General features: G+C 32.7%; 3 protein-coding genes across 3 annotated transcripts; 1 reads left to right on the top strand and 2 right to left on the bottom strand.

Annotated features, from left to right (window-relative positions):
• The first annotated feature begins 1,504 nt into the window (after positions 1-1,504).
• LOC108729604 (UPF0598 protein CG30010) lies at positions 1,505-3,900 on the top strand. The gene is made up of 5 exons (XM_018458775.1): positions 1,505-1,966; positions 2,051-2,300; positions 2,761-2,809; positions 2,874-3,094; positions 3,307-3,900. Exons 2-5 carry the CDS (start codon positions 2,145-2,147, stop codon positions 3,532-3,534), a joined length of 654 nt encoding a protein of 217 aa, XP_018314277.1. The 5' UTR covers positions 1,505-1,966; positions 2,051-2,144; the 3' UTR covers positions 3,535-3,900.
• Positions 3,901-4,038: 138 nt separating this feature from the next.
• LOC108729602 (angio-associated migratory cell protein) lies at positions 4,039-8,559 on the bottom strand. Its single transcript, XM_018458771.1, has 8 exons — positions 8,158-8,559; positions 7,885-8,098; positions 6,155-6,420; positions 5,645-5,792; positions 5,366-5,577; positions 4,766-4,924; positions 4,517-4,695; positions 4,039-4,139 (listed from the first exon to the last, which is right to left on the bottom strand). The coding sequence occupies exons 1-8, from the start codon at positions 8,158-8,160 to the stop codon at positions 4,067-4,069; spliced, it is 1,254 nt and encodes a 417-aa protein (XP_018314273.1). The 5' UTR covers positions 8,161-8,559; the 3' UTR covers positions 4,039-4,066.
• Positions 8,560-11,113: 2,554 nt separating this feature from the next.
• LOC108729625 (thioredoxin-related transmembrane protein 2 homolog) lies at positions 11,114-15,019 on the bottom strand. The gene is made up of 5 exons (XM_018458809.1): positions 14,322-15,019; positions 12,865-13,045; positions 12,466-12,652; positions 11,802-11,997; positions 11,114-11,722 (listed from the first exon to the last, which is right to left on the bottom strand). Exons 1-5 carry the CDS (start codon positions 14,463-14,465, stop codon positions 11,624-11,626), a joined length of 807 nt encoding a protein of 268 aa, XP_018314311.1. The 5' UTR covers positions 14,466-15,019; the 3' UTR covers positions 11,114-11,623.

Genomic DNA, 15,019 nt, shown 5'->3' with positions numbered 1-15,019 from the left:
GTACGACGAAAATCGGATGCAGTGTGAATCCAGCGTATGATTTGTTCGTGTCGTAAGCTCCAAAACATGTTCCAACATGCTCCTACTCGCTCTGTGTGCCTTCCAACTAGAGGCCTAGATAACAGAAAAGCGACAAGTGCGATCGATAATCGAAATTCACGATTATCGCCGCCATTTTCTTTCACCATGGGATAGGCGAACTGTCAAGATGTCAAAGTAAGGTTAGCTTCTGAAGAAATATATATGTATCAGTAAACAACTATGTATTTGGTACAGTACAATTTACAAAACATAGGCTACGTTTACACCGTGCACTTAGTCCACGACCTATACGATAGATGTCTTTGTTTAACTTACAGGATAAACAAAGACCTATCGTCCTACCTATCGTATAAGTCATGGACTAAGCGCACGGTGTAAACGTAGCCAATGACAAAAGTGAGCAAATTTACTAGGTGTTGACCAATGAAATTATCAGTATTCTAATAAATTTGCTCACTTTTGTAATTTTCACCTCGTTTCAAGAGAGTCGATTGTGTATCTCGAAATGAGATGAAAATTATAAAAGCGAGCAAATTACTAGAATATTCATAATTTAATTGGTCAATATGTAGTGAATTTGCTTACTTTTGTAATTTTCACCTCATTTCAAGATACAGAATCGATCCTAAGGCTTCATGTCACCTAACCTGACCTGGGGGTCGATTATGTATCTCGAAATGAGGTGAAAATTACAAAAGTGAGCAAATTCACTAGTTATTGACCAATTAAATTATGAGTATTCTAGTAAATTTACTCACTTTTGTAATTTTCACATTATTTCGAGATACATAATCGACCCCCTGTTCTGAGGCAGATCGGTATAAATAAGAATGTATCAAATATTTAATCCGCATCAATTTGATACGCGTATCAACGCGTACTAACCGATTTAACGGTCTCATTAAGTCTGTTAGCGTTGCATGAAATCCCCAAATATTTTTGCACTTAAAATGGGATAGATATATATTTGGTCTTGAAAAGAGAGGAAGCGAAGATGCCGAGTGCCAAAAATGCAAGCAACACGAACAGACCTTATGATGTTCTTGTTCACTCGCACCCATAAACAATAGGTCTGTTCGCATTGCATGAAATCCCTAAATATTTTTGCACTTAAAGTGAGATAGATATATATTTGGCCTTGAAAAGAGAGAAAGCGAAGATGCCGAGTACCAAAAGTGCAAGCAACGCGAACAGACCTAGACTGTGTTCCAAATTTACTGCCAACATTGAAAATGCAACAGTTTACGTCACGTGCAGTATAGATTTTCAGTACAGGCATTCAATTTTGGAACATAGCCCTAAGCTGGATAATGACATCACTGGTCGTCATAAAACTGTTGAGTCTGCTGAGATAGGACCATTCTTCTAGATCTAAAAGTATGATCCAATTAGCGCGAAGGAAACTTACAACAGTTGCAAAACAAACGTTCTGCTGAACGCACCCATTGATTGTTGGCAAGTTGAAATTTAAAGCTGTTAAATTCTTAAATTGGCTCTGATATTAGAAAACTAAATGTCTTCCAACGAAACCGCAAAGAGGCCCTCGAGGCAATTGTACGCAATAAGGACATGCGTGCGAATGTCCGAACAACCTCAGACAGACGTCAACATTTTTTTTATAATAGTGGGAATGTTAGGATTACTTGTTGTGGCCGTTCTAGCTGTTTTACATCTTTTTCATTAATATTAAAGATGTAAAATATGCCGATGAAAAGAAGGAAGCTTGAAATTATGATCAAACTGTGATGTTGACTGTTGATGCTTGCAAGAGAGATTTGATGTTTAATGCTTGCGTAAATTCTTATTGCATCAATGTCTATATAAAGGGAATATAATTTATTATGTGTATACATATATATAATTGATGTATTCACGACACAGTGTGATATTAAACTGTGATACAGATTAAACGCAGCTTTTTTAGGTAATAATTTATGAATCTGTTTACATATAAGAATAATTTTTTCTAACAAATTATTTCTACATTATTTTTCTATAATATTAACAGATCTGCTTTAAGAGAGAGAGAGAGAGAGAGAAAGAGAGAGGAGTTTGAGGTCCTAGGTTATATTGTGATTATTGTTGAATTCAAATTTATCAAAATGACGTCGATACTTTGTATGCGTACTGGCTTTGCAGTAAGCCGAACATTTTTTTTATCCAATATTCTCGGGAGAAATTACGTAACATACATTCAAGGCCAATCCCCTCAACCTCGTGTGCGAGAGTACTTCTATTATATTGATCATCAAGGCATGGTATTTTTCATTTCATCTATTGAAGCTTCAATTTTTATCACTGGTGAAACATTTTCTCAGATTTTTTTCATATAACTTTTCAGAATTTTAAAGTGAATTTCCACATTTTTCAGAATTTCTGAATATTTTTAACTTTTAAAATCTCAAATTTTTTTTTTATACAAATTGGAACACTTTCAGAAGTGCCGAGAAAGTCTACATCTTTTCTAGAATTCTTTATAAATTCTAAAATATTTTGAGATTTTTTATTCTGTAATTTTTGAAATCTTATAAAATCTAAAAAGGTATTTAAGATATTTTTCTCAGAAATTACAGAATGAGAAATCTTAGATTTCAGAATTCACATATTGAAAAAAATTTCTTTAAAGCGTTCACATTTGCATGAAAATTCTGGGAAAAATTTTTACTAGAGGGTAATAAATGAACGAGCATCTCATGAATAACTTTATATCTGTCACAGTTGTTCCTGGATGACGTCCGCATTAGGAATTTCACCTCCTGCTTCAAAGGTAGGCATCAATGTTCACATCAATTGAAAAGCATCTTTTTTATGCATATTGCAAACTGTTGCAGACAAAAAATTCCTGGCGTTCTTCTTCAAGCGCCTAAGGAAAAATGACACTGAACGTTACACAGACGACTTTCCATTCTTGTCAATTTGTGGCATAGAGAGAAATTATGTGAGATGTGACGATTTGCCATTAGTCTTCACGAAGGTGATTCAAAAGCATAACATGGAAACTGGTACAGAAGAGGACTGGTTCAGTTATGCGCACGCAGATGACTTATTGACGGTAATTCTGCAGAATCAACTATATATAGCTATATATCAGTTGTTTCATCTTTGGATAAACTATGTGATAATTTAAATGATAATTTATGAAATATGGATAAAAAAAGAATAAGAGAGTAAGCTAAAGTTTATCGAAAAGTGGAACAATTCAGCCATAGTAAAATTACAATTTTAACCGAGTTTTATAATATAATAACCATCAATTTGTCACAGGTGCCGTTTGAGCCGCAAAGATTATTTATGAACATTAAAACAGGAAGAGTGTATCATCCTGCACCAGAGAAAGCGGGCGAAATCGGTTTAGTGAGATCCAATCTAGCTATTGAATTCAGTGCTTCATTCAACTTTGAAAACGGCGAGGGAAACGCACCAACACATTTTATGTGGAGAGACAAGCGATACCAACTCGATACGAAATGGTACAGAGACAAACTATCATAAATAGTTAAATAAAAACAACGAAACTTTTTATAATTCGTAAATACAATGTGTAACTATAAAAAAGGAATTTTTCAATGACTTGAGCGTAAACTTCAAGGCTTATTCAGATTAATGGTCACATCAACCGTCTATCAAAAAAGTTATTAATAAAGAATTTACAAACCAGCGTTGCCTATCGCGAAATAATCTGAATAAGATTAAGAATTCTACAAAAAAATTATATATACATTTAGTATAAATGCTGGGAAAAAATGAAACCCCTGCATTTCTACCCGAAAATATTCTATTTTAATCAAATATAATTCTAATTTGAAATTGGGAAATCCCGTTCATTTACTTTGTATTTGATAATTCGTTCAGTCTTGATTTCAATAATATATTTAAAGTTCTCCTTTTTTATAGTTTTATTTAAAAAAGTATATATTTTTTATAAATCACACTTGTGTAAATATACATAAATTTATATGCTTATATATATATATATATATATATACGTCTATATACATATTTTAATATTCTATCTCCTATCACATTAATGTATAGACGAAATATCAAAAAGCCTGGCAGTACCATCGTCGGAAACTGTTAATGCTTTCTTCTCATCACTGAAAAGTTACGAAATATTAAATACCATAGAAGAGATCAAATGTATTTCATAAACAAGAAATTTCAGAGGCTTATCTCTGATAAGGCCAGATTTTCAAAATGTCATAAAAATTAAAGTAATTTTAATCGCTCGAAAATATTGCGATACAAAACTATAAACATTCATCTAAAATTAAAATTTACGATTAATTCGAGTTATTTTTTTATATACGTTTTAATAGCTGTCCAAATTTAAGTAAGGAAAGTTTACTTCGTACAAGTATAATCAGAACTAATATCAAAATTGAGCTACTCGCAGAATCTCTTTCCGATATTAATAATTTTGTTTTATTTTGTTCTCGCGCAATTAACACAAATTTGCTTGTTAATAGTTTACCTGGATATGCATACGTCATATAAGGCCCCTTTGTGTCCAGAGAATACTCGAAGGCAGTTACCTACTTTTGCATCGAAACATCTTAATTTACCATCTAATCCCGCTGTAAAAAATATCGATGCCATAGTCCAAACTAATTTTGAGACACCTCCTTCTTGATCCAGTTCGTGCCTAAGACTCTGGAGAGGATTGAAATTTAGAACTTGTTAATGTTCAAAAAGAAACTTGAGATATAAATATAAATAATACTTGTTTAAAAATATCCCATATGTAAATTTTTCCGTATGTTTCACTCGTGACTGTTGCACTTGCAGCAGCAGGGAATGTAGGATCTTTACAAAAAGCTGCAACCTCTACATGATCGTCGTTATTGCCACGTCTATTCAAATCTTGAAGTACACAAATTACCTGAAAAATATTTTAGTATCAAGTTACTCTTAAGCTACAAATAGAGATGCCGCGTGGATCAGTACGAGAGCAACAAACTCATAATTAGCAGACTCGATCTCCCATCTACAGATTATAATTTCGTATAAGTTATTATTCGGCAAAGTAGATGGAGGCTGATTTTATCTCATAATAAACTCAATTATTGAAAATAAGCCTGAAAAGGAGCTTCTGTAGGTCTGATTTGAGTTGCAGTTCATCGGTTTAAGCTAGAAATCAGCAATCAACAAAAATCTTAAATAACAAAGTTATTTTAATCTTTATATGGATAACATAAAAACCAATAATTTTATCAAAAATCCTCTCTTTTCAAGCACAAGAAATGCAGCAAAAAAATATGAATATAATAATACTACTCTTCCTATTAAAGAAAATATTAAGAAAATAAAGAGTTTCTTATACCTTGCCATTATGTACTGTGCTTAGTATAGTCTGGCTTTCCACTGACACCGAAATCAATAGATTATTATCCATGTAACAATCAAGAGCAATAATAGTGCTTGAATGTCCATATAATCGTGTCTGATCAGGGGGGGTAGTAGATACCAGAGTGTTCGATTTTAAATCTATTACATGAATCATACCATTTTCATATCCTATCGCGGCGCGTTTTCCTGCAAAATTTAAATTAATGTTTTGTTCTCTCTTGAGTAAATCTAAGCGTATACTCTTATCACGTACCATCTGGAAGAATTATACCAGTCTCTGATTTAATACCGCTACCCTGTGCAAAGATCTTGCAATCATCCTTTCGTGTTTTCAACATATAAACTTCCCCTGTTTCAACACCTGCTATTAAGATGTCACTGAAAGGGTGCCACTTTATCCACTAGATAATAAAAAAAGATTATTAATAAATTGTTGTAGATGCTTATGTTTAAAGGAACAATAGATTTATTCCTTAAAGTTGAACTTTTTGTACTTCTTATTTTTTTTACTTTTTCTTTTAAATTATTGCTTTTCTTGAAATACATAATTGAAAAGTACAGGCAATAAAAATAGGAAATAACAGATTTCAACTTATCAGAAATCATGTATACTAAAACACACAATTTCTGATTACAATCTGTTATTCCCTGTTCCTATTGCCTGTGCTCTTCAGTTGATCAAATCATAATTAAATTATTTTATGTGCAGGTATAAACAAATTTTATCGAAATTTTATAATAATTGTTATCGAAGAATGCTCACGTTAATGTCGTTCATTAAGGCAATGTCCCAGACACAAGTTTTATCACTTATTCGCCACAATTTTATTTTGCCACGCATGTCGGCTGTGGCTACATATTTGTCGTTGTAATTGAAATCGGAGAATATAACGCTATCATTATGGCTGTCATTGGTACTAAGAATACCCTCGCCCGTATTGACGTTCCAGAGGTATCCTTTATCATCCTCGCCCCCTGTCGCCACTAAGTCACCATTCTTACTTAACGAGCAACAAAACACTGTGTGATCTGAAATCAATTTAAAGAGAGAGTAAGTGAGTGCTTTCCAGCAAGAGACACAGACGATATAATATAGCTCAGTTAATCATTACATTCTTGTTGTCTGCCAATGCTAAACTATGAATGCTTTCTATTTGAACAGAAGTCCATACAAGTATCCTTTTATTTTGCTTTCCTTTTAGGAGATATAGTTTTAAGAGGTATAGTCACACATGACACAAGTGTTTATCTTTGTTATTCATTAAATACTAAGAAGGATAGAACAATGTTTATATCAATTGTATTTTAAAAGAAAAGTAGCTAAACTCGACTTGTGTCACTAAGGATATATTCCATTTAACACTGGTAATGCTCATGAAATCATTTCATTCTTATTTATCAAATAAGGACAAATAATGCTTGCGAGTGCCAAGTAGAACATACCTGAAGATGAAATGATCACTGTATTACATTAGTTGCATTTGGGGAGTGTGCTATCAGAGCTATTGTGTCATTCTATCTTTATCATTTATTAGACATAAAACAAAGATATAATGATGCAATAGTGTTAATTTACTGTCTCTCTTGCTAGAAAGCACATTAGTGACATGAGTCAATAAAAACCTTGTTCTATCTTTCTTAGCATTCTATGAATAATAAAAGGTACTTTTCACTTGATGACAAGTCAACACAATTAGGATCTAATTATTAGATCTAATTATTAGGATCTAATTTAATTCGCGAGATTACTACAGTGGTTTAATTGCGTTTAGTCCGGAAATATTTCGGCGCGCAGTTTGTTAGACTACAAGTGTGATATACATGTAAAGTACATATATATCATATTTAGTGATTCAAGATTGAATTATTTAAGCATTTAAGATCTAGCTTCGACCGATATAGGGTTCTAATTTATCGATTGAATTTATCTATGCTTTATTTATGTTCTTTAACGTTTAGTTTTCCTTTACGTTCTATGTTCCAATTTTCGCTTCTTACAGGTTTTGTTTACGTTTCCGTTACTCCCCTTTTACACTACCTTTACACTCCAATATAACGCTTTATTGACACTCGCTATTATATCAAAACCCAGATAATTCTCAATTATGACGTCGTAACTCAGTTGAATGCATGTTCCTTTAAACTCTGACAAGTAAGATTTAACTGACGGTTTATTTATAATCTGCACAAGTTCAAGACTATGTGCTTTACTGAGTCTTGTTAGCTCATATTAAAAGTGAGGTTATAAATCTGTGGTGTTATACAATAACTTGGTCGCCAAAGTAAGCAAGACATTATCTGAGTATGAAATACATAACTTTAAATTCAGTATCACTTGTGTGAAAAGCAATTAATGTTTGTGTTGATTTCTGCCACTAAATGGAAAGCATCCAAAGATAGAATGATACTTGTGTAGACTTGTGTCACCAAATATAAGGCATCTAATGTCTCGCATGTTAATTGGTCTTGTATGGAGATCAAAAGCTTTCTTACGAGACTTGTGACCACGAAAAACGCGTATGGCATCGTCCACGTTATCCTCCTGTATAAGATCCTCCGTCTGTGGATTCTCATTTTCATCCGACGAGCTTTCAAAAATAGGATCATTCAAATCAATGACTTCCTCAATATCATCCTCTACAATCATCTCGTTATCCACGAGATCTTCCACTTTAGATGGAGACTGCGGAGCACATCTATCTTGCATCTATTGGAAAAATCATAATTAATCAGCTGTTTAAATCAATTAGCAAAACTAGTACTGACCATCACGAAATAAATGCGAGCGAATGAATAAAAATATCTTTGCTCTTCCTGAAGCACGTTAAAATATTGGAGCACGTGTTCACAGCACGTGGACCTCAAACAACACTAATAACTTGTAACAGCGACTAGAACAGTCAGCAGAATAGAACTGAATCTAAATGGAACTTCTCTTCTTCTTCTTCTTCTTAATTATTGACTCCTGCCTTCAACTGAATGGAACCGAATGGAACTCTTCTCAATTCTTCTAGAAATGTTCTGAAGTGTTCTAAAGTGTAGGTACAGTTCGTGCAATTAATGCCTTCCACCCTTGTTTTGACATTGCGCGTTACCTTTTCGGTTATTTTCACGTTCATGATCGTAATCAGACGGAATTATCGACAATACGCGAGTTTCTCCAATCTCTATTGGTTAGTCTCACGGAGTAATAAGAAGGAAATCAAGCTCCAAGCGGTCGGCCATGAAAAAGATGGGCTCGAAACACGGTGTCGGAAAAGCGCTGTATAGAAGAACTGATCCGAGCGCGCCTGTCGGAAAAAACTGTGAACTAGGGTATTTTTCAACAAGTCGTATTTCGTATGCGGGCAAAAACGTGTTATGCGAGGTCTACAATAGAAGTCGTAGCAGTCGTAAGGTCTTAAGTCGTAGAAAATTGACCAATCACAGTCGAATATGAGAAGAATAATCAACTGTGATTGGTCAATTTTCTACGACTTAAGACCCTACGACCGCTACGATTTCTATTGTAGACCCCGCATAAAGCTGGTTCTACATTAGTCGCATCGCAACGTCGCAAGCGTTGCAGTCCAATCAACGTCAAGCTAGCTCGATTCTGATTGGACCATAACGCTTGCGACACGCTTGCGACGCTGCGATGCGATCAATGTAGAATCAGCTTTAGATTCCAATTTCTTGTTGGTTTTGATTTGGTATGTATTCAATAAATAAATATTAAAATTCGTGTATAGAAATCATATGTATTTATGTATAAAAATAATATTAAACTTAAGGAGAAACTGCTGTTTAATCTACTAGACTAATGAAATTCGATTTTGTTCTTTCTTATTAGAGAGTAATATTTTATTAATATTTTTTAGATATATTTGTCCGAATATGCCTAACTGCATAGTTGTTTATTGTAAATGTGGAAGCAGTGGAAAAAGTTTATTTGCACCACGAACGGTAAGAGGAAATAAATAAATAAATATATATATAAATGTTCAATTCTCTTTATTAAAAATACCTCCGTGATTAAAAATAAATAAAATTTCCACATCGAAACACATCGAAATGTAGGTTAGCAAAATTACTCCGTGGTTAGTTTGGTTTGTCCGACTACGGCCATGAACGTGAAAATAACTGAGAAGATAAACGCGATGTCTCAGTGGACGTGATGTCAACTGGGAAGTAAAATCACTAGATAATAAAGTACCGCGATGGGAAAATTGAAGTGATGTATCTTTGGAGCCAAAATGGTGTCGAGTGCAGATATTGCATTTAGGGTAATGTATTTATATATCAAGTGCAATCCAAAGTGCAATCCTAACCTGGCTGCATTCATACATAAGTTTGAAATAACCGCGTCATAGAGCCAAAATGGCGGCAATTCGCGGTACTTTGTTAATCTAGTGACTTTACTAGGGAAGGCATTAATTGCGCGAACTGTATAACGGACAAAATAATACGGAAGTTTTGCGTTATCCTGAAAGTTTGCTGCGCGCTAACGCCCTCTCAATAAATTTGGCGGTTAAAATTCAATTTAGAAAATCTAGATTAAACAGGGAGTAGAATTTTATCTAATTTTACTGTAATAAATTCTCGTTATAATTCTAATTTTTTCCTTGTTATAAAGATTATTTGTAATGTGTTTTAATTTTAAGTAATACGTCAAATGCAAATAATTACAAATATTTCTATAATACAAGAGTGAAATAGAAGAATGTATGTGCTATTCAACTTTTATTCAACAACTATATTAAGCTTATTTTAAAGGAAAACGATGCAACATCATGTAACAAGCTTTCTGTACATATTTGAACTTTATGTTAATATCTATATATTATTTATATATATATATCTAGCACATTCACACACTATACATAATGCTACTATAAAGATCTGTGATAATGTCATATATATAAATGATTGAACATACGTACATACACACAAAATAAAACAAGACACAAAAAAAATTTTACTTTCAAATTTCTCCAAAGTAAAGAAGGTCGGATTAAATAGATTCTTTTTTAGTTAAGGTAGTACACTCGTGAAATGAAAGTATTCAGAATTTCTTGAAATTGAAACTATATATTGTGCTAGAAGACTTTGACACGCTTGTGCAATTACAATGGGATTGATCATTTCAATACTGAGATATAAATAATTAAAAATTGCACTTTTTATAGCCTATACAAAATTCATGAAAATGTCGCATTTATTTTTGTAGGGTCTAAACTAACAGTGATATGTTAATAAAAAACGAGCATGCGATGGAGGAACATGAAACGGATATTGTGAAAAAAATTTATAATTTTTTAATTATAAATTTTTTTAATTATAAAAATTATAATTTTTTAATGCAATTTTCGATTTTGTTTGGCCCACATAGCTAGCCCACGGTCTCGATCTTATGCAGATAGGCAAAAATTCAATTAAATCTCACTTGTTAGAAAATAAAAGGAATACCCCACACACCGTGAAATATTTCATGCAAGGTTTGAAATACTTAGAAATATTTCATAAAATCTTTCTAAAATATAAATATATTCATGAATCATAGTTTTTGATATATTTCCTGAAATGTTTATGATTCTACAATATTTCTAAAATATTTTTGTGAAATATTTCAATGGAATATTCTAAAACGTTTTACAAATGTTAACGAAATATTTTTTAAATATTTTATTGAAATATTTCCAAAAATGATTCATAAAAATATTTCAAAATATTTCATGCTGTGTGGGAGGCGACTGGAGGGAGTGAACAGCCAATCGGCATCTGGCAACATCTGCGTCTATCTGTATTCATTTTCTTTCCGGGTGTATTGCAGCCTTGGACATCACAGTAAAAAATTCTCTCTCACTGGCAGGAATGGAGGTATTTTCAGTGAACGCGCGATGAGACCAAACTTTTGGCTGATATTATCGCTTTGGTATTGACTGATAGTGTACTACCTTAAAAGGCTATATGGTAATGTAACTTTGGTAATAGAGATATTAAAAAATAGTTCTGAATTTTTCCACACTTGTTTAAAAGCCTAGAACAGTAAAAAAAATTGGATTGAATAAAAAAGAACCAGATTACAGACGAAGGCAGTAAAAATATGATTTTCCGACGGAGGATTAATTAGAATCTGAATTCGATAAAGATAACGCGCTTGTTGTGTTTTCTACACAGTAGAAGTTCATCTAATTAAAACTCGCTCAATTACAAACTGTAGTTTCTTATTAAATGCCTAAGTTTCACTTCATTATTCCGCCTTCAAGGATTTCTTTTCTTTTCTTTTGATAGGATTCTTTTTGCAGTCACTATAAATATTATTGAGATCGAACGCAGCCTTTACATTGTCCTGAAAAATTAAAACAAATAAATAAGATAGAATTACATAAGTTAGAAGTTTAACAAATTAGATGTGAATGACGACATACCAGAGAGAAAAGAAACTTGACAAGTTTCCCTTTATGATCCGCGTATGGACGTCGCTCTACTTCCTTGCCATCTTTAAAGAGTATTAGCGTCGGTAGTTGCTTGCTTGTGCTGGCGTCGCTGACATGATACTTTGCCGCGGCATCTGGATGTCTTCCAACATCCACTTTACCGAATTTGAAGTTCTCCAATGCGTATCTAAATCACAATTATTTTCAATGTTAATAAACATACCGAGTATTTTCTCATGAAGAGAAAGAGAGATTAGATTATATATAATCACATTCAGCAGAATGTTTATTTTGTATCTGCTGGAAATTTTCTTGGTATAGAGAACTGTAGATCTAAACGTATATTTAAAAAGTATATATATTTAAAAATTTTTTTTATATAGATTAATATTATTCTGTTTGTTATTATCCTGATTGTTTAATTGAAGAATAAGATAGTAATATTTTGAAATTAATCATACTTAATATTATATAAGGAGGAATAATCGAACAAATAATTAAAATTATGAATATAAATATGTAATTAAATTAAATGTTAATAAAATATAAATATAATATGTAATTAGAAATTAAAAGTAATCCGATCAGCGCAAAGAAAACGTGCAAAATAAACACATTCTGCGGACCATGGCATATATTTAATTAAATCGCTTACTCTGCAGAGAGCTCAGAAAATATCGGTGCAAAGGTTACACAAGCTGGGTTCCACGCAGTGTAAAATGCTACTACCCAGACCACTCTGGTGTCACGTTGTAATTCCTCCTGCAATCCGTTGGCTCCACGTAAATAAATGACGTTTTCAGGCCCTTGATACATCGGTTCTGGCAACACTAATGCGAATACTGCACACAAAGTGCTATTAGATGGCTTGCAATACAATGGTCTGTAATTCACGATAGTGAAGTGTTGGCTAACTGTTGTGCTGTTTATGGGAAACAATTAAAATTAATTCTATTGTATCCATGTGCTCAGTTACATATATTAAACTTTCCATAAACGATACAAGTTAGCCGACAATTTGTCTATTGTGGTCTTGCCCATAGTCTTTCCTTACGTATAAAAATAAATGCATATAAAATGCCCATCCGTACATCCGCGTAGAACCACAGGATTAAGTTTGCTCCTTTCGTATACATGAAACTAGATGTCAAATAATTTATCATCGTTACGCTGCCAGTCTTTCTTGTCCTTATCATAACAACTGTTATGAGGAAAAAGAGAATCTGTGTCTCCCTCTAAAAACATAAGTACTAGTTAATGAAATAATCGAATATTAATTCTCATCTACAACTATGAAAACCTAAGTTCTAGAATGTCCTGTTTAAAGTATAAAACGCAAGTAAATCTCTGTCTTGTGGCGATTGACAAAGGAAGGTTCAAAGTTTTTTTTACCTACAATTTGGAATCTCATAATATCAATCATATAGATTGTACAATCAACCAAAAATATTCGCTTTAAGCTCATTGTTATAATCAAAAGTTAAAACCAGGATTGTGTAATGCATAAAATATAATAATCTACATCTATGTGTATACAGGGTGTTTAAAAAAGATGATATAAAACTTTAGGAATATGTAGTACTCTTGAAAACAAACCAAAGTTTTAATAAGCAGTATTTCAAAAATCATTTATTTCTGAGTTATAAAGCATTTTCTACTGTAATGTATAATCCCTTTATTTCGAATATATAAACGTATTCACATACAATCGCTCGTATACAATCCTTATTGAAAAAAAATCATATCACAAAGTTACATAACAAAATCATGTAATTAAAATATATAAATCAGATAATGAATTGTTCCAAATCATTACGTGAATTTGATTTGGAACAATCCATTATGTGATTTACTTATTTTAATTACATGATTTCGTTATGTAACTTTGTGAAGTGATTTTTTTCAGTAGGGTTATCCTTCACGAACTTCTAAGGTTGAAAGTAATGAATATCGTTGGTATTTGATATTTATAAACATATGCTTAACATCGATTGAATGTCACCCTGTATAATATAAAATTAAACTATTTTATGTACCATTTATATAAACAATCCATGGATCATCAAAACCCATATTCTTTATCATTGCACTGAGCTTTTGTTTCACATTTTTTATATCGTTACTAAAGTCAGATAAATCATCAATCATAAAATTTAATTACTTCTTCTGTATTATCTGATTTATAATTTACATATTTTACATTGCTTATATATTGTCATATAAAAAAGATTTGTGTAACACAACGTAAACATTACAAAAAAATTTCGTGTAAACATGGGAGTTGATTGTGTATCTCGAAATGAGGTGAAAATAAAAAATGAGCAAATTTACTAGAATAGTAATTAAATTTCATTTAATTAAACTTCATAATTTAATTGGTCAATAACTAGTGAATTTGCTCACTTTTGTAATTCTCACCTCATTTCAAGATACACAATCGACTCCATGATCTCGAAATGTACGGCATAACCTTGGTTAAAATCATATCGCCTACAAATTAGCATCACTTACCCCATCGAATTCGCAGCCGTCTTGAGCAAATATATAATTACAAGCTACAGGAAGGCGTTTGGCGATGATGTAGGAAACACTGAGGAGGATATTTATCAAATAGTATGGCTTCACGAGCAACTTTAGATCCTTTTTGAACGACATTTCGCACAGTCGAAAGAGATAATTTGTCCAATTAGTAGATTATACCCGAGGTGCTTGGTACACGCTCGAGGTATTCTGACTAATTAACGTTAAACGACGATTATTGTACGATCTGTCTTGACAGATCTCTCGTCTTCCTCCTTGACAATTCCTACAGATGATCACTATCTCGCACACATGGTGTCTGGACGTCTGGTGAGCGAGGTGTCGTCATTGAAATTCATTCATATTAAGTGGAAGATGTGGCTTTGCAATGAAAATTAAAAACGAGACCACTACAGACACGCCTAATTTCTGTGTATTATTCTGCGGCGTGCGATGTGTCAAGTGTCAAGTTCTACTCATGGCAATACACAGAACATGGGTTCTTTTATAGAGGGCCGTTTACAATGGAGATAATAAGCGGAGCAAGTCGTAAATGTCGTAAGTCATAAGAAATTGACCAATCATAGGGCGCATTCAGCAAACTCAGCAGTTGAGTGACCGCTCGCTGCCATTGATGTATTCTTCTAGATCTGAAATTCTGATTGGATGAGCTAAAAGAATACACCAAT

This window comes from Mycetomoellerius zeteki, unplaced genomic scaffold, assembly GCF_001594055.1.
Source record: "Mycetomoellerius zeteki isolate Tzet28-1 unplaced genomic scaffold, Tzet1.0 scaffold78, whole genome shotgun sequence".
NCBI lineage: Eukaryota > Metazoa > Arthropoda > Insecta > Hymenoptera > Formicidae > Mycetomoellerius > Mycetomoellerius zeteki.
This window is presented reverse-complemented; position numbering and strand designations above follow the sequence as displayed.